This window comes from Cydia strobilella, chromosome 5, assembly GCF_947568885.1.
Source record: "Cydia strobilella chromosome 5, ilCydStro3.1, whole genome shotgun sequence".
Lineage (NCBI taxonomy): Eukaryota > Metazoa > Arthropoda > Insecta > Lepidoptera > Tortricidae > Cydia > Cydia strobilella.
Genome location: NC_086045.1, coordinates 4,647,096 through 4,673,260, shown reverse-complemented (window position 1 = coordinate 4,673,260; position 26,165 = coordinate 4,647,096). Strand labels below are relative to the sequence as shown.

At 39.9% G+C, this 26,165-nt stretch overlaps 4 protein-coding genes across 4 annotated transcripts; 2 read left to right on the top strand and 2 right to left on the bottom strand.

Moving 5' to 3' along the window:
• Window positions 1–778: 778 nt before the first annotated feature.
• Window positions 779–6,550, bottom strand: LOC134741343 (protein yippee-like 5). The gene is made up of 3 exons (XM_063674095.1): window positions 6,370–6,550; window positions 4,899–5,058; window positions 779–3,930 (listed from the first exon to the last, which is right to left on the bottom strand). Exons 1-3 carry the CDS (start codon window positions 6,485–6,487, stop codon window positions 3,846–3,848), a joined length of 363 nt encoding a protein of 120 aa, XP_063530165.1. The 5' UTR covers window positions 6,488–6,550; the 3' UTR covers window positions 779–3,845.
• A 4,897-nt stretch (window positions 6,551–11,447) lies between these two features.
• LOC134741342 (TBC1 domain family member 19) lies at window positions 11,448–18,315 on the top strand. The gene is made up of 11 exons (XM_063674094.1): window positions 11,448–11,673; window positions 11,760–11,894; window positions 11,981–12,155; window positions 12,385–12,472; window positions 13,654–13,714; window positions 13,967–14,200; window positions 14,695–14,832; window positions 15,130–15,298; window positions 16,558–16,667; window positions 17,252–17,343; window positions 17,785–18,315. The coding sequence occupies exons 1-11, from the start codon at window positions 11,572–11,574 to the stop codon at window positions 18,038–18,040; spliced, it is 1,560 nt and encodes a 519-aa protein (XP_063530164.1). The 5' UTR covers window positions 11,448–11,571; the 3' UTR covers window positions 18,041–18,315.
• An 810-nt stretch (window positions 18,316–19,125) lies between these two features.
• LOC134741341 (alkylated DNA repair protein alkB homolog 8) lies at window positions 19,126–24,192 on the bottom strand. The gene is made up of 8 exons (XM_063674093.1): window positions 24,018–24,192; window positions 23,712–23,946; window positions 22,504–22,818; window positions 22,115–22,274; window positions 21,568–21,799; window positions 20,694–20,849; window positions 20,020–20,187; window positions 19,126–19,530 (listed from the first exon to the last, which is right to left on the bottom strand). Exons 1-8 carry the CDS (start codon window positions 24,186–24,188, stop codon window positions 19,141–19,143), a joined length of 1,827 nt encoding a protein of 608 aa, XP_063530163.1. The 5' UTR covers window positions 24,189–24,192; the 3' UTR covers window positions 19,126–19,140.
• A 382-nt stretch (window positions 24,193–24,574) lies between these two features.
• On the top strand, window positions 24,575–26,134 carry LOC134741339 (phosphatidylinositol N-acetylglucosaminyltransferase subunit A). Its single transcript, XM_063674089.1, has 2 exons — window positions 24,575–24,706; window positions 24,797–26,134. Exons 1-2 carry the CDS (start codon window positions 24,701–24,703, stop codon window positions 26,102–26,104), a joined length of 1,314 nt encoding a protein of 437 aa, XP_063530159.1. The 5' UTR covers window positions 24,575–24,700; the 3' UTR covers window positions 26,105–26,134.
• The last annotated feature ends 31 nt before the right edge of the window (window positions 26,135–26,165 follow it).

The following is a 26,165-nucleotide window of genomic DNA, read 5'->3' as shown; positions in this document are numbered from 1 at the left end:
CTAAGAAGGGGTTTTTCAAAATTCATCCCCTAAGGTGGTGAAAAAGGGGTTGAAAGTTTGTATGGAGATAATACATTTTTTTGAGTGCGGGAATTGAATCTTTTTATAAATACAAGAAAAGTAATTTAAGCGTTTATATAATTTAAAGCGTTAAATATTCATCCCCTAAAAGGGTTAAAAAGGGGTTCAAAGTGAATCTATTACAAATGCTTTGAAACTTCTTAGAAAGGCATTGTATAAGATTCCAAAAAAGTTATTTCAACGTTCTTAAAAATTCAACCCCTAAAGGGGTTAAAAAGGGGATGTAAGTTTATATATGGTACAAATTTTCTTTAAGCTAGGAACTTGAAACTTGGTAAAAAGGGCATTATATTAAAATATACGAAAATTGATTACTTACACCGTTTTTGAAGTTTGTATTAATAGTTTCGCGAGCGATCTTTTTTTTAAATAGTGGACTTGCAAATCTTCTAAGAGGGTCGAGAGGGATTATATCGGGATCAATTTTTTTCAGTTAGGGTCTTGAAACTTCGTAGTTTGTGAAAGACAAATTCCATGCGTTGTATAATTATTAACAAATGATTAACCGTCCCTACTGATATCTTTTGCTGCATAATGTTCTATATTATGCTCATGTAGAATATATAACCACCAACATACAAATCCACGCGTACGAAGTCGCGGGCAACAGCTAGTATAACGAACCTACAAATAAGTTTCACGGCATGTAAGCTGTAGGAAAAACCTGACATGGAAATAATGATAAATACGTGTCCTATTTTAATTTAAAACTGTTTATTTCTATAATTCTCTATTTTGTAACATAATACCGGTAAGGCCCCTTTCCCACTATGTCGTAACGACAGGTAGTCTTGCATCGTGGCCTGTATATTTGAATGGAGGTGTTCACATATAGAACGATAATTTTCCTGTCTTGGGAACGCGGCCTTATATACTATATAAGAGAAAAAAAATAGAAACTAGTGAATTTTCCCTGAAAAAATTTGTAGTGCCAATTATATACATAGTTACCAATGTTACCATTATATACACGGTGTTTCATGACCCACTGAAAACCTAAAAACAGTTTGTTCAGAATCGATGGGAGAATCGATTGCGCTATATTTTAATGGGGGTATTTTTTTATTTTTTTTTTAATATTTTTACATGCCAAGTTTGTAATGCACCAACATCAATAACTACCATTTGACACGTTATTTCTCAATGAGCAACACCCTTAACTGGCCTTATCTTGTTGCAGTAAGGTATGCAAATGGTCATTTAACAGTGTTTACGATGGTAACTAGCAATTGTTTCACGTCACTCAAACCTACTCAAACGACGAAGTATCTTGAGTAGAATTACCAGTCAAATAGAATTGCTAAGAAAAGTAAACAACGAATATTTTTTTAAATATTTATCGGATTAAAGAATAAATACTCAAGATGAGTTCAAAATAAAAAAATCTGTTGGGGTGTCTCAGGTTTTTAGTGGCTCAAGTAACACCTTTATCTTAACACATTCACTGCCAGCACGAGCTACGTGCTAGGAACGCAGCTGATAACACGTGAAAAATCGTATGTAGCGAAAAGCGCTTACGAACAGAGAACTCGCCTAGCGAGTCGCTGTGAGTGATTGTGTTAAAAAATAAGTAGTAGGTACCTAGTAAATGCTTCATCAAAAAATAATTTGCAATTTTGGGTTAGATATAATGGAACACAGTTAAATGGTGATTGTCGATTTTGCCATATAAGAATTACTCACATCAATTCTAAGAAGAATAGGTACAGTCGAGTTCACAAACATAATTATATTTTTGTAACGATTATTACTTAATGAGATAGAGATGTTTGTGAACTCGACCATACAATTTTTACTAACTCGATCAAATAAGACTAAAAACAGCCGCGTATTAACCGTGATCTCACTGCTTTGTACCACAGTGGGTCCACGGGTATTATTTTTTTTACCCGTTGTCCCACTATCTAAACAGCTGTCTACGTGTAATTTATTTTAACCATGGTCTCACCGCACTGTTCCTTTTCAAAAAACATTTCCTTCACAACTTAACTAGACTGAGTCCCGCTTCTCCTATTTCTGGGCGGTTTGCCCTGTTTAGAACGGTGGGTCTACGGGAAGAAAAATACCCGTGGACCCACTGTGGTACAAAGCAGTGGGACCACTTTTAATACGCGAAAACAGCATTTACTTAACCACGCATTATGATAAATTTAAATTTTTCGAATAGGCTCTAATATAGGCTCTGCCTATTATAAATTTAATATCGCCAAATTAATTATAATACTTACATCTATTTAATCACAACATAAACCATTGGCTGTTGGATAAAACCTGAAGTACCTACTTGTAATGTAATCTTATATGCGACGTACAGTCGGGTTCATAATTATGTATACATTTTTTCACCTTATCGCAATGGATTAGGGTGAAGAAATGTATACATATTTATGAACTCAACTGTACCTAAAATATTTCCGAAATAAAACGTAAACCCATCGAAAACAAAAAATATTTAATATGAAAACTACTTTGCTGACAAAATAATTGGGAACTAAATGGGTGCCAAGTTTTGTTAGTTAGGTACAAACTTGAGTAGATACAAATTACAATAAGGTACTTATATTAAAAACATATATGTATATACACGGTGGCTAAAAAATAAGTGCATTCCCGTTGCCAGGGAGGTTTTGGGATTATACTGAGCAACTTTTATTATGGGACCAACCACGAACCCGCGAAAAAAAATGTACCCTCCCATATAAAATGGACCAGCCAAAATGTTTGAAAGCCAACTTTTTTTTCGCGATTTCGGGGTTGGTCCCATAGTAGAAGTTGCTCAGTATAATCCCAAAACTTACTTATTTTTTAGCCACCGTGTATATGTATACTATATGTATATATATGTGAAAACTAAGCAAGTCAAATCTTGAGCTTCAGCTGATCTTAACCTTACGGTCCTTACGGTTATCCACAGACCAATCTAAACTTTTACCGCCATAGCCGGCGAATTGCGAAGACATAGGATTTAAAATAAATATGTATAAATATAAAGTAAAGCCAAGAAGCGAGATAGATATAAACAATCTGGGGCCGATTGCATAATAACTTGTAACTAATAATATTACCTACCGGAAGTTTCTTTCTAATCAAAGGAATTGGAAAGATACTTCCGCTAATATTATTAATTAGTTACAAGTTATTATGCAATCGGCCCTGAATGAATTTCATAGCTATTGCTAGCGACTATTATTTCTGTCGGAATAATAATTTCTTCAAATAATAAAGTTTGAAATCCTAAATGTTTGTTTTCTTTATCTCGTTACTTAGGCCTTACTTTAGGTATGTATGTATAAAAATTAATGCTACGTCCCCAGTATTCAAGCACAGGAGAGGCGCGACAGTATCTCGCCCGCGAGATAGATAGATAGAACACCCGTCTTTTTCTAACTGTATTAATTAAACAGGGACGGGTAGTCTATCTCGCTGGCGAGATACTGTCGCGCCAATCATGATTGTGCTAGCCCGGCAGGCATAGACTGTTCGACAAGCAATTCTACATGGAGTGTTTAAATTAGATTAAGGTTTGAATTAAGCATGGCTGCATGCCAATATCAACCTTCGTGCTTACCGGCAACGCACACGATAGCCGTGACGTTATACCTACTCTAATTAAAAAAAAACTGAAATTAAAGCATCAGATGACCAAGATTTTTGATGGCCTTGCAAGCAATGGCTGGTGGAGAGATTTGGATTAACACACAAATGCTTGTCCAACAAGTGTAGGTACATGGGTATGTAGTATCTATCTATATAAATGTATAAATCTAATCTGCGTTGACTTGTATTTCCTCTATGCCGTCGCTTTCCGTGACCAGCGCCCGCTCCAGGATAACGCGACCTTCCTTGTATCTGTCACAAAACCACATTTAAAAAACTATACACTCGTATATAGATATATCTATCTATGTACATACAATTGAGTCGCTTCAAACTCAGATAAATCCAACTGTCAGATTTTGTTATTAAGAAAAGGTAAATTTCGACGACCGGTCTGGCCTAGTGGGTAGTGACAGTGACCCTGCCTGCAAAGCCGATGGTCCTGGGTTCGAATCCCGGTAAGGGCATTTATTTATGTGAGGAGAGTAGCCCCAGATTTTATTTTTTTCCAGTATGACGCGAAGTTTTGTGAGACCGTCATTTTTTATATACTTATTACAGTAATTAAATATTTTCGATAATATTCGTCAGTCCGTTTTGAATAACAGAAAACTGATAGGAGACTATCAGTTTTCTGTCATTCAAAACGGACTGACGAATATTATCGAAAATATTTTATTTTCATCAGTCCCATCTGTCCGCGTGTTACACGATAATTCTTTAGTCATTCTGACCAGAATGATGGAATGAACTGATGCCAGAATTAGCGTGTAACCGATGTCTATGTACCTGATTACAACCGAAAGAAAGTGAGCCACAACATGCTGAGTTACAAACCTGGTCAAAAAGCAACTTCACTATCACTAGTATCACTACACTACATCACTACATAGTATAAAACAAAGTCGCTTCTTGCTGTCTGGATGGATGTCTGCCCCTATGTATGCTTACTGATTTTGATGTGGTTTTTAATAGATTCAAGAGGAATGTTTATATGTATAATACTGAATTCAACAATACCAGTGGACAGGGAAAAAATTAACCAATGCACTTGTGGTAACAAGTTGGTGGTAATATGGGGCATAACCCAGTAAATTAAATAGGTATATAACATAGCCAATACTGATATTGTTTTCAACATGCATGATTTCCTTGATGATGAAGTGTAAGATTTTTTTAAGCTTTGTATTTGGCATATAGTTATTCTAAATTTGTGTCACCTTTGGTTCTCCTCAGTAGCAAACTCGTACACCCAGCCGAGCTTGGTGGAACAATTCTTGCAGGAGACGTCTCGCACCATGTGCCGACCGGTCAGCATCACCCGGTCCTGCACTCCCGAGTATACCAAGTTCACAACTTTGTGAAAGAGAAAAGCGCGGCCTGGAATTAATAGTGACAATGATTTTACAAAATTCATTGTTGTGCTAAAAGGTAATAAGAATTCTTGTTCATACAAGAATCATACATTTATGTAGGATTTTTTTAAATTAATTAATTCATCATCATCTTAACCATGTTTCATGTTTCGTTTTTGACTTTCATGTTGCCTAAAAGACTCATTTATTTAGCTGAAATGGCTATGATTTTAGCTTAAGGTCATGAATATAGCTTAGACATGGACAGATCATTGCAAATACATCACTTACTTTCATTACATCTATTTACGTGCATTGTATCTTGGAAATAAAGCAAGATGTTTCGAAGTTGTGTTTTTTACAGTATTTTTAATTTATCAATTATATTCATTGTTGCAACCCACAAATGTCAAAAGTTTGCGTCTTTTCCTCTTATCGTATTTGTTTTTGTGATAACCTGAACCTGAAATTTAAGTATTTTTCTCATTTTATGATTACGTTCTGTTCTAAAATGACTAAAAACTAGACCTTTATATTATATTCCCTTCATATCTAAATGTAAGTTATGCAATCAGATTCAAAAGTGATTGTAACAGACACATTTGATTGCAAAATTTTCAAAATTTATAAATTTTCCTAGCCAACCCAGTGTTAATTAAATAGTTAATTACATACTGGACTCAAGACTGGAAAATAATTTAAATAGATACTCAAAATATCATTATTTATTATTACTGGAAAATAGGTCAGCCAACAGCTAGCCATGCGCCATGCTGGCTTTATTTAACTTTCCTGATATTGCAATAATGGTTTTGCTGTTAGGGAAATTGATTGCCACAATTAAACATTTGCACATATTTGTTTCATCATTACAATATTTATTTTTTAAATGAAATAGTTTACAACAAAACAGCAGTAGTATTTAGAATAATTTAAATAATATAGATAGTGTAATATTACAAATAATTAGGTATAAAGTTTATAAATGGAAATATGTCATTTAGTTTAATTGTTATGATGCTCATTAGCAGTGTAAACAGTGTCTACAATTTTCAATGTACGATAAAATTACTTGAATACATTTCTGATTTCGACGACGTAGATAAACAATGAACCAAATATTTGAAATATATGTTTGAATTCGACCAATGACCATCTTGAATGATATTAAACTATATATGCAGATTGAAATAATTAATCATTGATGTTCAATAAAATAAAATAAGGGTCAGTACAAAACAAATTTTTTTTACCTTGGGTGTTACTAATAAAATTTGTAGATTATAATTAAACAATGACCTTACTAAAAATACCACGATACTCATAAAAAAAGTACCTGTAGCTCCAGTGAATCTTGTACTGATTAGCTCTGAACGATTAGTAAGGTTTACATCACACGCTGCACATGAGAACAGGCGAGTGCCTCCAATATGATCCAGGAATATCTTGCCCATCTTCAAGTTTGGACTTTTACTTCTTTGTTTTCAAAACAGACATACGTCAATGAAACAGACCTATCAAAACAAGTATGGCTGCCAGCTGCGTAATCATAGACCTAGCATTACATAGATGTGCTACATGCGTGCGCCCGTGAGGACATAAATGACCTCATGACCCATCCAGTTATACTAGTTTCATGTGTTGAACTGAAAACTGAAGAGCCCGGTTACGATTTTAGTCGCAAAAATGTAAAGTTGATAGATTTCTTCTGTGAAATTGTACACCTTTTGTTACCTAATTGAAATAACAAGTACTGGTTTCTATTAGCACGACTTCTTATCTCTAGGTTTATCAGATCATTTTTTTGAAAAAAGGCTTACTAAATTAGTAATGAATTTTTTTCTGATGGACGTTTAGGTAAACGCGTGTAAAGCACTGACTTTGATGCTCTTATTTGTAAATTTCGTAAAGTTTGGACTGCTAAAAATGGTAAATTTGTATTACACATATTCTGTACTCTAGGTTTATCAGATTACATTGTTGTTATATGACTTAGAGTTCGAGGAAATGAAAGTTAAACGAATTCAATTTTCTCCAGAAATGACCTCAAAACAAGTGACAATTTCTCCGAAAATCTACTTATTTTAGACGTAGATTGCATACTCAAATAATCTGCAAAGTTTACTTAAACTGTTGCTGTACTTCATTTTATTTAAATTGCAACTTTTATTTTCTGACGATTTTTTAAAAACTTCCCCTTTTTCTGGTATAACATCGGTGACACGCGCTCGCGGCCTCAGTCCCGCGCGGGAGCTGGTAGAGGCAGGACGTTTGTTGATCGGCTCCGCACGTTGCATCGACGACGACGAAGTTATTTATCATTGTGTGCGTCGCTCGCCGTGTAAAAAGTTATATTTGTTTGCGTGTTTGGCTCTACTGTGTGCGTGTAAACTGCGACCAGAAACTTTAATCCTTGGGTTGTAAGTACTTGTTTATTAACCGCCTTCAAAAAAAAGGAGGTTCTCAGTTTGACCCGTATGTTTGTATGTATATGTATGTATGTATGTATGTTTGTTCGCGATTATCTCGCATTTGGCTGAACCGATTTTGATGCGGTTTTTAGAAAAGTGTTTGTTACATTCTGGAGAAGGTTTTAGTATACATAGAGCTGAGCTGATGCTGAACCCTGGCTGTACCTAGTGGAACGCAGGTTTAGTGCAACATAGGCACACGCTGTTTTGGTCTGTCTTGATGAGCAATTAGGAGAGCAGTACCCAAGATGGAGCTGATGCTGAACCCTGGCTGTACCTAGTGGAAATCAGGTTTCGTGCAACATAGGCACACGCTGTTTTGGTCTTCCGACACGTCTTGATGAGCACTTGGGAGAGCAGTACCCAAGATAGAGCTGATGCTGAACCCTGGCTGTACCTAATGGAACGCAGGCTTGGTGCAGCATAGGCACACGCTGTTTTGGTCTTCCGACACGTCTTGATGAGCAATTAGGAGAGCAGTACCCAAGATGGAGCTGATGCTGAACCCTGGCTGTACCTAGTGGAAATCAGGTTTCGTGCAACATAGGCACACGCTGTTTTGGTTATTCGACACGTCTTGATGAGCAATTAGGAGAGCAGTACCCAAGATGGAGCTGATGCTGAACCCTGGCTGTACCTAGTGGAAATCAGGTTTCGTGCAACATAGGCACACGCTGTTTTGGTTATTCGACACGTCTTGATGAGCAATTAGGAGAGCAGTACCCAAGATGGAGCTCATGCTGAACCCTGGCTGTACCTAGTGGAACGCAGGTTTGGTGCAACATAGGCTCACGCTGTTTTGGTCTTCCGACACGTCTTGATGAGCAATTAGGAGAGCAGTACCCAAGATGGAGCTGATGCTGAACCCTGGCTGTACCTAGTGGAAATCAGGTTTCGTGCAACATAGGCACACGCTGTTTTGGTTATTCGACACGTCTTGATGAGCAATTAGGAGAGCAGTACCCAAGATGGAGCTGATGCTGAACCCTGGCTGTACCTAGTGGAACTCAGGTTTCGTGCAACATAGGCACACGCTGTTTTGGTCCTCCGACACGTCTTGATGAACACTTGGGAGAGCAGTACCCAAGATAGAGCTGATGCTGAACCCTGGCTGTACCTAGTGGAACTCAGGTTTGGTGCAATATAGGCACACGCTGTTTTGGTCTTCTGACACGTCTTGATGAGCAAATGGGAGAGCAGTACCCAAGATAGAGCTGATGATGAACCCTGGCTGTACTTAGTGGAACTCAGGTTCATTTATTGTTATTAGAACTTCCACTCCCTTTTAACCCCCAGTACCTACTGCATGTTAAACGTGTGGTAGCTCTGGTCAGGTGCCTGCTTCATCTGGCAGCCCTCCAGGTGTTCCAGGTCTTGAAGAACTTAACCTGCCTACAGCATACTCTACCAACTTCAGATTAAAAGAGTTTTACCCCTGATCCGATGCGTCCAGCAGCACTCCAGGTGTTCCAGGTTTTGAGCTGTCTCCGTCATACACTACCCACAACACGTTGAGCGAGTGTTACCCACCCTTTGCCCTTGACCCTTTGCACTCAGCAGCACTCCAGGTGTTTCAGATCTGGAGCTTTCCCCATCATACACTACCAGAGGCACGTTGAGCGAGTGTTACCCGTTACCCCTGACCCTTTGTACCCAGCAGCACTCCAGGTGTTCCAGGTCTGGAGCTTTCCCTATCATACACTACCAGCAGCACGTTGAGCGAGTGTTACCCCTGACTCTTTGCACCCAGAAGCATTCCAGGTGTTCCAGGTCTTGAGCTGTATCCATCGTACACTACACACTACCAGCGGCATGTTGAGCGAGTGTTACCCCTGACCCTTTGCACCCAGCAGCACTTCAGGTGTTCCAGGTCTTGAGTTTTCCCCATCATACTCTACCAGCGGCACGTTGAGCGAGTGTTACCCCTGACCCTTTGCACCCAGAAGCACTCCAGGTGTTCCAGGTCTTGAGCAGTATTCATCGTACAACCAACCACACGTTGAGCGAGTGTTAGAAGAGTGGAGAAGAGAAGAGGATGACTTTGGAAATAAAAATTATTATCACCCTTCCCAACGATTAAGACTATCTCCATAATATCAAATTCCATCCAAATCGGTTTTATTGGATCCCATACAAATTTCCATTACCCCCCCCCCCCCCCCCCCGTTTCTGGGGTAAAACCTATCCTATGTCCTTCCCCAGGACTCAAACTATGTCCATACCTCATTTCATCTTAATCGGTTCAGCGTTTATTGATTCCCCATACAAATTTCCACCCCCGTAAAGGGTGAGTTCTTGAATAAAAAGTATTCTATGTCCTTCCCCGGGATTCAAACTATCTGTATACCAAACTTCAACAAAAGGCTAGTTTCCCCTCTGGGTTGGAACGTTGGAAAGTCAGATCGCAGTCGCTTTCGTAAAAACTAGTGCCTACGCCAATTCTTGGGATTAGTTGCCAAGCGGACCCCAGCAGACTTCCATGAGCCGTGGCAAAAAGGCTGGGATAACGCGAGTAAGATGATTATATATACCTATATATAAGATATTGCCTTAGTGCAAATCATTACCATCATGCTATATAATTTGTATGTATTATATGAATACATAGGTAAATTGTTAAGAGTAATAAACGATTATATCAAATTTACCGAAAGTTTTATTTTAACCTAATTAAAGTTATAAAGTGACGCATAATGTTGCGAAAGTATCAATATTGTTTAGGCGGTCGCGTTATTTCAAGCAGCGGCCGGCGTTCGGTTACTGTGTAAAAGTCGTATCTTCGCGCGTTTTCAAATCGACTACGGGCTCTGAACCCAAGAATCTATAGGGCCCTCTACACTTGTGCGCGAAGCCGCGAACGCGAGTGTGGAGTCTAGTTCGCTAATCAGCGAAGTCGACTCCACACTCACGTTCGCGGCTTCGCGCCGCGTAGTCTGGAGCGCCCTTATAGTTGGTCAAACGTGGTCAAACCAAATTGTCAGTAAATAAGAACCAAAAAAACTATACTCATCCTTTTTTTGGGTGCTAGAGCTACATATTATTAAGCCTAGAGCCTAGTTCGCTAATCAGCGAAATCGACTCCACACTCGCGTTCGCGGCTTCGCGCCGTAAGCTTAATGATCGTACCACACCATCGCACCGCACCAAGGCCACCAAGGTAATTGTGCGATGCACCCATAAGTAAGAGCGGTGTGTTACGCCTTAAGTTTGGAATGAGACAGTCCTTTGGCAAACCATAGTTATAGACGCGCCACCGAGAGACCCGGGGTAAGAGAAAGAATATTCATATAAAATTTGGGCAGCATAGGATTTTTTCTCTCTCACTTACAAATTTCGGTATTTCGCCATCGCCTCCTACCTATGATGCCACCCGGTCGGTGATAAGGACAAAGCATGGCACTATTTTCTCTTTCCTCTTATAGGAGTCGCCATAAGACTATCTTTCTCTATCAAAGAGTGTCAGTTCCTTGGCTGCGATTCCTATAAAAGGGAAGAGAAAATAGTGCCATGCTTTGTCTTTATCAGCGTCTTGGGCGCGTCTATAACTACTTGTATATACTATGTCTATGACCACAGCTGACTGAATGACAGCCAAAGAGTAGTATGAACGTTGGGATTGTAAAATGCAAATGCATATTATTGCAATTTTCGTTTAATTCGGATGCAACAACAATATTTAAACCGAAATGATATAATAATTCATTTTCTGTTATTATTTTCATTAGTAGAGATAAAATTATACTATGTTTCGTACTTATACAGTACTATAGTTTGTCAAAGGACTGTCTCATTTCAAACATAGACAGAGAGAATCATACTATCTTTGTCTTACACTAGTACTAGCACCCAAAAGAAAAGGATGAATATAATTTCTTTGTTCTTATTTACTGACAATTTGATTTGACCAACTATATTTAGAATACGATATCCTATGTTTATTTGTAACCATAGCAACGGCATCTCTCCGTATGAAATGTTTTTTTACAAAAAAATAAACAGTGTGTTGGTTGCTTTATTTAACAAAATTAAATTCAAAACATTGAGTTATTAGTCGACATTTGGTCGACATGGAAGAATTAAAAGATGAAGCCATTCATCACACAGCACTGAAGTTAGCAGAAGAGATAAAAAACTTATCAATATACAAATCATTTTACAGTGACGTTCAGGCAAGTATTTTCATTGTGTATAAATTATATAATACAGAAAAACGTAATATGCTTTCTAATGAAAACAATTTTGTTACCTACTAAAGAAATTGGTATCTTCGACAAATGTTAAAAAAGAAGACTTCAAACAAACTTTACAACAAGCGATGAAAGAAAAAGGATTAGATACAAAGTTAAGAAACACAGTGTTCCATTGGGTGAGAACTCAGACCAAGCAGAATGTAAGTCCCGATTCCTACTCACATTCTTCATTGAAAATTATAAAAAAAATGTTACCAGATTTAAAAAAAATAGTTATTATTTTCAGAAATTGGATCCTTTAACGTCTCTACAAAAAGCCAGTGCTCAGTGGGAGAAAAGGATTCACAAATCGCTAAATTCAATGTGTTCAGACTTAGAGACCTCTTTAGCAAAAATAAGGCCCCAAAGTGAACAAGATGAACTCTCGGACAAGTGGAATGAACTTAGCACATACACCTTAGGTGTTTACCTAGTATTGCATTACATTAATACGTCCCCTTCCTTCGTAATTACTATACACCACAATTTACGACAAGCAACTCAGATTTATATATTTATCAAAACAGAATCATAACGGCTTAGTTTGCAATTGCATGTCATTTTTACAAAATCTGACTGTTTAAGGTGAATTCAGTTGAATAAGTTATTATAAATTTATAAATATATAAATAAATAATTTATTTATTTCAGATTTATCAAAATACAGACCAGTTTACGCACCAAAGGACTTTTTAGAAGTATTACTAACATTATCCGGTTATGTTCCTTTTACGAGAGAGTAAGTCCGGATAATAATAACATAAGTATAATATAGGTATATCTGGCAAACCAATTTTGACAGTAATAGTGGAATAACAAACTATATACCTATACCATATACCTACTAAATCCCACTTTTTGGGGTAATAATACTAGCATAAGAAAAAGGGTATGATTTTCTCTGCTATTCTCCACTGAAAAATGTGACTCTTGCCAAACTAAAGAATTATAGTTTATAGCTGGTCAAGCAAATCTCGTCAGTAGAAAAAGGCGGCAAATTTAAAAAATGTAGGCGCTAAGGGATATCGTCCCATAGAAAATTTGAATTTCGCGCCTTTTTCTACTGACAGGATTTGCTTGACCAACTATAACTACTATAACTATAGTTAACAAGTTTGGGTATTTTATTATAATTTTTTTTGTAGTCACACTACTATATATTAATTAAAAACTGTAATAGATGTCATATATTAAAGAAAAAGTGACGAAGCCCTCCAGTAGTGAAGGCCGAATTCGAACCGGCGTCTTTAGCTTTCGCGGCTAACGCCATGAACCCCTAGGCTACCTCGCCACAGCGGTACCCGTCCCAATTTCTCGAATATATGCCATCTTAGTAAGACTAGGCGTCTTTGACCAGGTCTAAGGGCAAGCAGTGCGAGCTTGCACCTCCTAAACGAATTCCTTACGGATTTACGTTGTAGCAAGAGAGACTGGTGCTGCCATCTATGAACAAATCTATATCTATATAAATCTATAGTCTATGAGTTTGGGAACAAATCAAATTATTTTATTAAATATTTTGATTTGTATAACTGCGAAAATCGAAGTTCGCAAATTGCGGGCATTTTTCTCTGTCACTAAAATTAAATCTTCATTGGAGTAAAAGAGAAAGATCCCCGCAATTTGCGAATTTCGGTTTTGGCGGCAGCCCCTTAGACTACGCGGCGCGAAGCCGCGAACGCGACTATGGAGTCAATTTCGCTGATTCGCGAACGAGTGTGGAGGGCCCTTTAGATTGATTTGAAAGAATTTGAGGTCTTTTGCCAGACTGTAAATAGTTACAGTCTGGCAAAAGAGAGTAGAAATTAAAAAGTGGCAAGTGGTCCCTTTTTTCTTAGATTGATTTGAAAGGGACGACACTACAGTGTTGCCACTTTTTAATTTCTACTCTTTTTTGCCAGACTATGTAAATGTTTTCAGAGATGAACCTAAATGGGAATTCGCGCATTTACCTCTCCAAGTGAAAACGTTGGATGAATTGGTTTGTACTTCATTAAACTATTTTGTATCTTATTTTGCGCAGTCGCGTTCCTACGTCGCGATCAGCACAATTTTCAGTAAAATCATTAGAAATTAAATAAACTTACAAAAATATTTTTAAAATATTATTTGGCCTCTGCGGCCTTTTTAGTAATTTGAACTTAACAGCATTGACAATATTAGAGATATTATATCTTGATTCATAATGATTGATATGGTTGATCCCTAAAGCTTGACCAACGGATTCTTGCAGAGGATAGTGTATCCTGAATGGTCATCCGGTGAGCCGCTGCTCGGCGTAAACCCTTCGATGCCGAGTCAAGTGCCGGGGTTCGCGACGCTGGAGGCCGAGCGGGTGGGGCTAGGGGAGCGAGTGGCGGCTCTGGCTTACGCCCCCGTGGTGCAGGAGTACCTTAAGAGGGGCAGCCCGCAATCGCTACGGGCTACGCTGTGGTCGCTGGTGCTCGGCTCTGATGTGAGACAACAGGTATAACAAATTTAGTGAAGTCTGATATTAAGTCCCTCGCCGGGGTTCGTGATGCTGGAGGCCGGGCGAGTGATAGCACTGGCTTACGCCCTGTTGCAGGGCAGTCTGCAGTCGCTACGGGCTACGCTGTGGTCGCTGGTGCTTGGCACTGATGTGAGATAACATCAAGTATAACAAATATAGTGAAGTCTGATGTTAAGTACCTCGCCGGGGATCGTGATGCTGGAAGCCGAGCGAGTGTGGAGGCCGAGCGAGTGGCATCACAGGCTTACGCCCCTGTGGTGCAGGAGTACCTCAAGAGGGGCAGTCCGCAGTCGGGTTCGTGATGCTGGGTTTTACGACGTCTACTGAAGCCGTGATTGTGGTTGGGGGTTGGTGGAGCGCTTGGCAGTCCACCTTTATGGTGCAGGAGTAACTCAAAAGGGCAAAGGGCAGCCGGCAGCCCGCAAAAAATTCAAGTCTTGTACGAAAAAAATCTTTATATTTTATTTCAGCAAATAGCGGCGTTCAACCAACTCAAAGCAAGTGTACTGGAGATAGACCTGATGATTGACAAGCTCATCTTCAAAGATGTGCAGCTAACTGCTTCCAACGACGACCAGTACTTCGTGTTCGAGGACCTGCTTTACCAAGTAACGTTTCAAATAGTCTCCCTTTTCCATTGATTAACAACTACTTAGGCTTTTTTACCGATGTCGTTTCAATTAGGCACGATGACAGATGCCATTTCCAAGCGTTTTAACCCCCCAACCCAACAAGAACAAGTTTGACTGTAGCTCTTTAAAAGGGTAAACCGATTTGGATCCGATTTGTTTTTATTTGATAACAGGTTTTTTTAGCGCTGTTTCTTAGACATGTTTTATCAAAATCGGTAAATTCATTTGATTGCGTTGGGGAGTTTTTTTTTAATTTTATTCTGATCTATATAGGTGATGCTATGTTTCTCGCGCGACTGCGGCGTGCGGTCCGCGCTGGCGGACGCGGGGTGCGCGGGCGCGCCGTTGACGGTGGCCGTGCGCGGCCGCCACGCGCCCGCCGACCGCCTCACCGCCTTCCCGCCGAGCGGCGTCATTCCCTTCCACGGCTTCTCTATGTACGGTGAGTATTGACCCGTAGACCTTTGGCCGCCAAAGACGTCAACTGACGCGCGCGGCTACAGCCCAATATCAACCTTCGTACATTCCGATACGATTCATGATGACGCGCCGCATACGATAGCCGTGGCGATCAAAGGGTTAAGCTTTGTCTCCACGTACGTGATGCTATGTTTTTCGCGCGACACGCCGATCATCTCACCGCCTTCCCGCCGAGCGGCGTCATTCCCTTCCACGATTTCTCCATGTACGGTGAGTATTGACCCCTAAAGTCTTTAAGCTTTGTCTACACGTAGGTGATGATGCTATTTCTCGCGCGACACGCCGACCGTCTCACCCTTTCACGGCTTCTTTGGTACGGTGACTCAGTTAGACATCTTCTGGCAGCCCTATTTTTTTAGTTTGGTGCGTGATCTGATGGCGCCTACCTAACTTTATTTCTGAAAGCTCTCTTAATAAGACGAAAGTGGAGGACCCGTGCGAAATCGCTTTTTCATACAAACGTAGTCCTCATTTTCCTCTGGATATTAACATTATTGAAAATATTTTGACACCGTGTTGACACCATTTGTTGTATAACAATCACAGCGTTTGATTTTTTTCGAATTTTTAAATAATATAAGAGTTAGGAGCATTTAAAAATTTGCATGAAATCAGTATTCGCTCCTAATTTTTACAATAATCAAAAAATCGAAAAAAGTCTAACGTAGGGTATAGTTACGGTTAATATACGTCAAGTTATTCAAAAATATTTTCCATCAATATCTGGAGAGGAAAATGGGGACTACGTTTGTATGGAGAAGCGGTCGTCCCCTTTCCTCTTTAAGGCGTTCGGTGCCGTCACACCGCAGCGCTCCAATAGTCAGACTTATTCACCTCATCCAGCTATCAACTTTGCATTAATTAAAAAATGAATTACATACCTATATGAAAAAGGCAACAGAGGGCCTACCGCGAAAAACGAGAATTGAAATTCGTCCTCTTTTCGAACCGCTCTTGGCGTCCCCTTTCATATGCCCCCCACCTGCAACGGCTGCAACCTTCCATAGAAACCAGTGACCCACCATAGTGAAGAGGGTTCACCAAGCCTCCGTTGTCAAGCCCGCTCCAGACTACGCGGCGCGAAGCCGCGAACGCGAGTGTTGAGTCGATTTTGCTGATTTGCAAACTAGACTCCACACTCGCGTTCGCGATTCTCTCTGTCTATGTTTGTAATGAGACAGTCCTTAGACAAATTATAATGTAAGTATATGTATATTTCAGCGACGCCATTCTGCTACTTGTACGACGATCCTGTGCAGCTGTATTATACGTTCCGGGCCTTCTACATACGCTATTGGCACCGACTGCATTACATTTCGACTCATCCACAGGTGACTCTACCCGCGCATATTACCTATTTAGTCGGTGGGTTTGGGTCTGCATCCTCTAATTGGGGGTATCTTTTACTACTAAGAACATTGAGACTAATTTTTTTCTCACTTATAGGGCCTCCACACTCGTGCGCGAATCGCGGCGCGAAGCCGCGAAAGCGAGTGTGGAGTCTAGTTCACTAATCAGCGAAATCGACTCCACACTCGCGTTCGCGGCTTCGCGCCGCGTATTCATTTTCCCAGTGCCAGTGGTAAAGGTGAGACTAAATTCCCATTTGGTACCAGTGGTGACAAGTTGGTAGCAAGGGCGTCGCCATGGAGTATTAGTAGGGGGCGGGGGGAAATCAAATATTACATACAATGTACCTATTCCCCACCTCCCCTCTGTTAGGCCTTCGGCGATATCAACTTGCTCCCCGTGGTCCATCGACTGGCGACCCTGTTGGTTGGTAATTAAAAAAAACCTAGTACCAGTTAACAGTGTTATTAGAACGATATACCTACTATTGTACTTCTGGTTCAATTACCAAAAGGTAATGCTTTATGTAAACGGTATCTATATGGTTATTTTTTAAACATTTCAGGGTATTGTTTCACTGTGTCTGCTGTATGAAAGGCTTTTGGAAGCAAATGAGCCACTGCTATGGATACATTTTCGAAATATTAACATAAATCCGTAAGTGTTTTATGAAATATGTAGGTTCTAGGAAATTCTATTCTATTCTAAATACTCGTACACTATAAATCTTATGCAAAGCGGGCATGAAATGGATTTTTAAACGGTTTCCTTTTTTCCCTCACAAAGGTAGCCGTCTTGTCGCCTGTCGGTATAGGCTTAGTAAGTATAGCTATATGTGCCTACTCAATGTGAGCACAATCTCAATGAGAGTTGCGGATCCTCATACGCGCGCAGGAGCACGGAGGTGTGCATATACTCGTATATCTAATTTACCGCTGTCGTCTACAGAAACGACATATCGTACATTTAGGTCCCCTTCTTTATCGTGACGATAAATGGTGTCGTTGTCTTGGAGGACCACGGTAAAAGCGTCCATTCCACATTCATTTTCATCCAATTTTTTGTGGCCATAATGTTTCATTGTATTTTTTGTTTCAGTATAAGGGTGGTCTTCAAATGGCTAATGCGCGCCTTCAGTGGCCACTTGCCCCCCGACCAACTGCTGTTGCTGTGGGACGCTATACTTGGCTACGATTCCCTCGAAATCCTACCACTGTTAGCGCTGGCAATACTGAGCTTCCGAAAGGAGAACATCTTTCAAGTGAATACGCTGCAAAACGTAGACGCGGTGCTGGCCGACTTGTCTACTATTTCGGTCATTCCGCTTTTGCAGTTGGCACTTATGAAACCTTAGCGGCCAGTGTTGCCATATAAATATTTGTTTTTTATGTCAAGCTTGTCTAAGAATTTTTGGGTAGTTTAAAGGAAATATGTTATTGTAATTTGTTCATGTTTTGTTATACAGTTACATGTTGGGTTTGTGCAATACTTGATTTCGGAACAATAAACCAGTCATGTTAAGGTTTTGAAAGTTGAACGTTTCTTAATATTTCTGTCTGTTTTATGGCAGTTATTTCCATATAGAACTTCTAGTTTGGTACAAATTTTCACTTTACAGAGGCAGATTACTATAGTTACACCTGTTTTCTTGGCCAAATTAACCCTTTAAATGCCATTTAACGTGTTGTAAAATGAATATAATAAAATTACAAATGCATCATTTTCACTAATTCACGTGAACTCTTTTGCCTAGGTAATAAGGGTGATTGATTGTAATGTTGCATCTCGCATAATATCTACTTGACTGGTACATAGTTTCATACATGTATAGTCTCCGAAACAAGAAAAGCTAATATCCAAGAATATTGGTACAATTATGATTGGTACGAATGCCCATAAAAGTAAAGGGAAACATCTACAAAACTGCCATAAGACCTGCAGTACTTTACAGCTCTGAGTGCTGGGCCACGAACAAATGCCATCTAAACAAATTTCACACCGCAGAGATGCGCATGCTGCGTTGGTCTGCTGGCGTCACTGTTGGATAAGATTAGAAACCAGTACATCAGGGGCAGTTTCAAAGTCGCACCGAAACCGAAACTTGTTGAGAAACGCCTACTGTGGTACGGGCATATTCAGAGACGACCTCCCGAACATATGATCAATGTAGCCTTAGCGATGCCTACGACGACGCGAGGACGCGGGAGACCACCAGCCACTTGGTTGACGACGGTGGAGAAAAGCCTGAGAGAGCAAGGAATAAAGGACGCACACCTGGCACTAAACCGTGCAGAATGGAAGAAGAGGACAGGGAGGGCCGACCCCAAGTAAATGGGATAAGGTCTGGGAAGAAGAAGATTGGTACAATTATGACGTTTAAAAGGCTAACAGGCATAAGCGACATTTTTTATAACTTTGTAGGCCATGAAATAATTAAAAAAGATAAATAAACATTTATTTCTTTCTGCATATAACACACCAATTCCCTTCCTCATAGAAGCTTTTCTCAACGACGAATCCAACTTCCTCGCACAACCCGTCAAGTTCGTTTTCTTCAAAAACGTGGTAGTATCTCAGAAGGGTATTTTGTGCGTCGGAAAGTTTGTTATCCTTAATATTCCTAAGTTTCCAAGGGACGAGTAGGTCCTGGTGTTTGAACTGTGTTCTGTTTTCGTGGACGGGGAGGGTTACGCCCTCGACGCTGACGACGGACTCGTCTGAAGACTGCTTGGAGTTGTCGAGGTAGTTGGAGCGCGTCTGGTCCTTGGACCACACGGTGAGCAGCGCGCGGCCGCCGGGGCGGAGCACGCGGTGGACGGAGGAGATCGCGGCGAGGCGGCGCGACTGGAAACAACATCAGTTAAGGCGCACGGAGCTTAGCTCCTCCGAACGCAGCTCGCTGAGCACTGAGCGGACGGCCGTGCGTGCCCGGAATCACGGATATCGTTGTTAGTTTTTTAGTTTTAACAAAAAAAAAATGACGCATTTTTAGAGGGAATTTTCATGTTAATAGCTTTTGTGCAAAAATAGTTTAAAAAATTTAATGATGCATTTTAGACCTATGGCGCAAATGTGCTGAATGCTGAACATAGGTCCAGTCGTGGCCAGTCGTCCTGCCCTGTCCCTAATAATGTATAGTGCGTCTCGCTCTTACTACTAAAGTGGTGCACGATGGCGATGCATATACCCCCCCCCTGAAAGGTGTATGGTATTTCCCTGTTCCTATTAGTAAATAGATAGTGTTCGGCGTAAGGATAGGTCCAGTCGTATGTAAATAAACATGCGTTCTGGTTCGTCGTCTCTCTAGCGTTGTATAATGCGTCTCGCTCTCACCTTACTGCTGAAGTGGTGTACGACTGCGATGCATATAGCCGCGTCGGCGCATGCGTCCCGCAGGGGTGCCGAACATAGGTCCAGTCGTACACAGTCGTTCGGTTTCGCAGTATTACTCAGTCGTTGGTGGCATTCAGATAGTAGCCCGCTGCTGCGCTCGCCAGCTACCTAAAAAAAATTAAAAATAACACTCAATGCGTTCAAATTAGCCTTATTTTAAAAACTATTTTAAATCATAGAATTTAAATAAACATAAAAGATTTAGAAGTGTGGCAGACAGACGGACAGGGTTATTTTTAGGGTTCCGTACTCAAAGGGTAAAAACGATCGACTGTATCCATCTATTACAGAGTTATATCTATCTTTGCTACTGAGAAAAGGTGGGAAAAAATTTCCCAGTAGTTACCACTGGTAACAACTTGGTGGTAACTAGTGGGAATAACCCGGCGCGGTGAGGCGGGAGCGGAGCGCGCGCGCCACTGGCCGCTGCTTGCGTTTCGCAACACATCCTTCCCTTGTTTTGTATGTGCAAAAACCTCGCTCAGCTGAACTTGTAGGTAATATGTCATCCTTCGGCAGCACGTTCTTGCCGTTACCGCTGCCCAGGTCCAGAACCACCGAGTTCTGAACTCCCTGAACACCTGGACCAGCTAACTGCTGGAACACCTGCATACCTGTAGGATGTCGTCCCTCAGCAGCACATTCTTGCCATTGCCGCTGCCCAGATCCAGAACTACGGAGCCCTGCGGCACTCCAAGCATGAACTCTACCACTTTGGGCCAGGGTTTGTGGCGAGTGGTGCTAAAGTGGCCCGCTATCTGTTCGTACACCTGAACAGAGGAGTATATTATTGTCGAGGCGGGGAATGGAGCCAATTGCTGGCTTGAGCATTAATATGAAGCCAGCAAATGCCATGCTAGCCGAGTTAAATATAGAGCTTCTGTTAATAATGGTGCAAAAACAAATAAATATCGTGATTATCTAATAGTGGTTTTATTTAGTTATAATTTCGCTCAATATTTAATACTAGCGACCCGCCCCGGCTTCGCACGGGTAGATCAACTAATTTACACAAAACCTTTACAAATTATACATATAAACCTGCCTCTTGAAACACTATCTATTAAAAAAAAACCGCATCAAAATCCGTTGCGTAGTTTTAAAAATCTAAGCATGTATGTATATAGGGACAGACGGACAGAAAGCGGAAAGCGACTTTTTTTATACTATGTAGTGATCTATAAATTACTCGTAGTTCACGATTTTTCACTGACTGGTACAGATTGCGTTAAGGCGCTAAGTCCGCCATTCCTACAAAAAAAATCAAACCGCATGAAGGGCGCTTTTTGCTGTTCTAATCGTAAACTCTAAGTTACGTGCACATGCATCTCCAAGAGCCCCTGTTAGCCACAGCGCCTATCGTCCTTCTCCTGCTGTGGCATAGCGTGGAAAAGGGACAGGCGCAGGCACCGCGCCTTGTCGAGCGGAACGTGAGCGAAACAGCCAGACGCGCGCGCGTCCTTGGTTTCAAATCGTAAATTAACTTACTTGATGTACATGAATCTCCTCCAACCTACTAGCCACCGCATCTATTTCTGTCCCACTCCTACTGTCGCACAGCGTGTGATAGGGACAGGCGCAAACGCCGCTTCTCGTCCAACGGAACGTGAGCGAGACGCGCACGGTGCGAGGCCGCGAGTCCATCGTCACGACACGTGCGGGCTCGGTGCGGATCACGGGGTCCCATGTGCGGGGTTGAATGCCGTGCTGCCAGTCGTACCTTTATTAAAAAGAACACTTAATTATTAGAATTTGGTTACAACAGTTAATAATATCATTAGCAAATGAAGATTTCATTTCGAAATAACCTTCTTCATAATAAATATTTATTTCGAATAAAATATATCATTAAATCAAACTAGTTGATGGAACTGAAACTGATTCATAAGAATTGGACTGTTAAAATTCTCAGCGCAGCTTTCACGAATCAACCTATTTTCGGCAGGAATTATTTCTTAGTCCTTTTAGTCTCTGAAATACACAAAGAAAAATTACTAAAACCAATATAAATTTAGAATTATTTTAAACATCCAACCTTGCCTCACCCTGCATAATGAGCAAGGAGCGTGCAGGCACCACAACTGGCACAAATTTGCCGGAGTGGTGTTTCCAGTCCATTACCACCGAGGAGCCAAGGGACACTGACAGGATTGTGTCTCCGAATGGACTGTGCTTGTCCACGTGAGATGGAATACCTGGAAGTTGAAACAAAGTATTGAAAATTGTTTCAATTGAGAAATTATGAGAAAATCTAAGCTTAATAAAAGTATACAGTCAAATCAATCTGGTACACAGCAGGAATAAGTTGATAACTGAGATATTTTATTTAAGAAATTTTAACTTAAAATAATTCAAATTTCTTAAATATTTTCAAGTTATCAACTTCTTCCCTTCTCTACCATTAACTTCATGTTATAAAAGTACCTTGCCCAGGTTGATATTTGTTGATTGTCAGCTGATCAGGCACCCCAACATCTATCCCTTGTTCCCTCAACCGTCGCCACAACAAATCACATTCCTTTGGTATCGCTTGTTCCAGTGGAGCCAACAAGTCCACATCATTGCTGCCGTATCGGAACTCATATCCGTAGTGAGCCACTTGTCGGTTCTTCAAGTTACTGGGCTCTTCAAACCTAAAGAGCTTTAGAAATAAATCCTCTTCTGCTGGAGTGATGAAGTCATTGAGTATTAGCAGGCCCTTGGGAAGGTCATGTTTGCAAATCACTTCGAGGTTTGGAACTAAAATAATTGGGAAATTGCTTATAAAACTGTGTAATCATATATTAGATGTGTTTAATGCATGAAATATGATATGAAGATCGAGTCGGGTTATTCCCACTAATTTGTTACCAGTGGTAACTACTGGGATTTTTTCCCACCAAAAAAATTCCAGTAGTTACCACTGGTAAAAGGTGGGAATTTTTTTCCCAGTAGTTATCACCAAAATTTTGTTAAGTTCAATACTAATAAAAACATTAATGCACCTGCATTAATTTACAGTGTGAATAATTATGTAGGTCGTACAACTTTTACTATGGAACCACTACCGAAATAGCGAAAAAAAAATTGACTTCCATACAAATATCAACATCAAACCAGCCAAAATTTATGAAAGCAAATTTTAATTAATAAATTTTGCTTTAATAAATTATTATAAGTTGATTAGTGTTTCATTTCAGTAAACTGCCTTAAAAATGATCAAACCTACTAATATTACCCAATAAAATCACTTGAAAAATAATTTAAATGGATGATTAAATTTATCCTTACATATATTTTAGTTATTGCACTTGTACCGGTTAAACTGTTTTAATATTCTTGATCACTTTTAAGGCAGTTTACTGAAAAACTAATCGACTTATAATTATTTATTAAAGAACTTTATTTTTATAATATACTATTTATACTGTTTTAATTAGTATTGAACTTTTGTGGTAAGTACTGGAAAAAAAATCCTAGTTGGTGCAAACCGAGTTGGTGGGAATTATTTCTCCCAGTAGTTCCCAGTGGTAAAAGGTGGGACGAAAATTCCCAGTAGTTACCACTGGTAACAACTTGGTGGTAACTAGGGGGAATAACCCATCGAGTCAGATTTTGTATCGAACTTGTAAGTTAAGTGGAAATTACCTTACCATTTTTAACAAAGTTCATGTAAATTGGAGTTCCATGGAGTTTAATTTTTCCATTACATTCTTTGTAGAATAACGCAGCATCATCGTCACTATTAAATACTAAAAACGAATGTGTTTCACCCTTTTCAGCTATCAACTTAGGTAGGGCTAAGTTTGGTAAAGTTTTTGCTATTAGATCGTGAACATCTTCTTTTATTAAGCCCGTAGCTTTACCTACGTTGCACAGAACCACATTCTGAAAAGCATAATTAGACTTGTTAATAACTTTTTACGTAAAATAAAACTGAGTTTGAATAACATACATACGCGATTCGGTTTCTCTATACAAATAATTTCCTTAGAACTTTTAAGACGTGCGGCAAATCTTTTCTGCTTTCGATAAGTTTTCTTCTCTTCTTCTAGCATGTTTGCCGACTTTTTTGTAATAGTTTTGGTTAAAAAAATTGTTGAACATGAAACAGATTGAAACTTGCACATGCACAATTTGACAGCTGATTAACATGACATGACAGCTATAACGTAACACACTACCGCATCGTAACGCGAACTTGGTGCGGTGCGGTAGTGTGTTATGATATTAGAAATACAGACGGGCGTACCGGACCGCGATCTTGTTCAGGTCAGCATATCTCTTACACGTTCTCACTTATAGCTGCGTCCTTAACGGATGTGGCACGGACACCTTTCACACGATCAAACAGGCCTCGGACCGGAAAAAGGTTGCTGTCTGGTACGCCCGTCTGTTTCACGGTATATAGAAACACTATTTCACCTATATTTTATAACGCGGTAACTGCTTCATTTACGTCATACTATTGTAATGTAAGAGTCAAAACTAATTAACTGACAAAATTGCCCTCGAATTCCAGACTACTTGATTTTCGATGGAAGTGATAACTGATAAAAACAATTTTCTATAACATTTGAATTAAAAAGATGAAAGTGCTTAGTATGCTATCGAGATAACGAAGTAATAACATTTCATCAACATGAAAGTAAGACTCAGTGAATCATCTTGACATTATCAATGCCAACAATGGTTTCAAAATAATAGTATTGATAACGAATTTTAATCTAATTTTCAGGAAGTAATGAGGAAAAGGAAGCGTCGTAAACGACACATAATTTGTATGGCCTCAGACTTTTTCTTCCCCAACACTGGTGGCGTAGAGGAGCACATATTTAATTTGTCTCAGTGCTTGATCAAAGAGGGCCACAAAGTCATAGTAATTACTCATTCCTACGGAGAGCGCGTCGGCGTCCGCTACATGACTGGAGGACTCAAGGTTTACTACTTGCCTGTCAAGGTTATGTATGCTCAGTGCATACTTCCAACCATGATTTGCAATCTAGCCCTCATCCGTTACATTCTCATCAGGGAAAGAATTGAAATAGTTCATGGACACTCTGCTTTTAGTGTTATGGGACATGAGGTGTCTATTATAGGAAAATTATTAGGATTAAAAACAGTATTTACAGATCACAGTCTGTTTGGCTTTGCTGATACATCTGCAGTGTTAACTAATAAGTATTTGCAAATGTGTTTGTGTGAGTGTGACCATTGTATTTGTGTTTCACACACAGGAAAGGAAAACACAGTGCTAAGAGCCAAAGTTAAAGCCCACAAAGTGTCAGTTATTCCTAATGCAGTAGATACATATAACTTCACCCCAGACCCAAGCAAAAGGGATCCAAATATGGTTACCATAGTCATAGTGTCAAGGATGGTGTATAGGAAAGGTGTGGATTTGATGGCAGCAGTGATAGCAGAAATGTGTCCCAGGTATCCTAAACTTAGATTTATTATTGGAGGCGATGGGCCCAAGATGTGGTTGCTGCAAGAAGTAAGGGAAAGAAAAGGTTTTCAAGACTGTGTCACATTACTGGGAAGCTTAAAACATTCTCAAGTTAGAGATGTACTTGTGAAAGGGGACATTTTCTTAAACACCTCACTTACAGAGGCATACTGCATGGCTATTGTAGAAGCTGCTTCATGCGGGCTCAAAGTGGTCTCTACTAAAGTTGGAGGCATTCCAGAAGTATTACCAAATAACATGATCTATCTCACGGAGCCTAATGTTGCCAGCCTTGTTGAGGGCATAGAGCTGGCTATGACTGACATAAACAATGGTCAAGTTATTTGCCCTTTTGAGTGCAACAAGATGGTTAGAAACATGTACAATTGGATGGACATCACTAGGAGAACAGAGATAGTTTATGACAAAATATTACAAAACAGAAATAAGCGGTTAGGAGAACAACTGAAGGGCTATCTCTCTTGTGGCGTGTGGCCGTTCCTGTTGGTTATAAGTCTCATGTATTTACTACTTCAGTTAATTGAAAGGGTACACAAGAGAAAGCACATAGATATAGCTAGGGATTTAAAATTGTAGTGAATCATAAATAGTTAAATATAATTTTTTTGGAATGATTTATTTATAATACTCAAAGTAG

Coding starts and splice junctions, on each gene's coding strand:
- LOC134741341 (XM_063674093.1), bottom strand. CDS start 24,188: ATGTGCAAGTTTCAATCTGTTTCATGTTCAACAATTTTTTTAACCAAA. Junction 23,947..24,017: donor GTATAGAGAAACCGAATCGC/GTATGTATGTTA, acceptor TATGCTTTTCAG/AATGTGGTTCTGTGCAACGT. Junction 22,819..23,711: donor CATGAACTTTGTTAAAAATG/GTAAGGTAATTT, acceptor CAATTATTTTAG/TTCCAAACCTCGAAGTGATT.
- LOC134741343 (XM_063674095.1), bottom strand. CDS start 6,487: ATGGGCAAGATATTCCTGGATCATATTGGAGGCACTCGCCTGTTCTCA. Junction 5,059..6,369: donor AAGATTCACTGGAGCTACAG/GTACTTTTTTTA, acceptor TATTAATTCCAG/GCCGCGCTTTTCTCTTTCAC. Junction 3,931..4,898: donor GCTACTGAGGAGAACCAAAG/GTGACACAAATT, acceptor GTTTTGTGACAG/ATACAAGGAAGGTCGCGTTA.
- LOC134741342 (XM_063674094.1), top strand. CDS start 11,572: ATGGAAGAATTAAAAGATGAAGCCATTCATCACACAGCACTGAAGTTA. Junction 12,156..12,384: donor ACTTAGCACATACACCTTAG/GTGTTTACCTAG, acceptor TATTTATTTCAG/ATTTATCAAAATACAGACCA. Junction 16,668..17,251: donor ACATTTCGACTCATCCACAG/GTGACTCTACCC, acceptor TAAACATTTCAG/GGTATTGTTTCACTGTGTCT.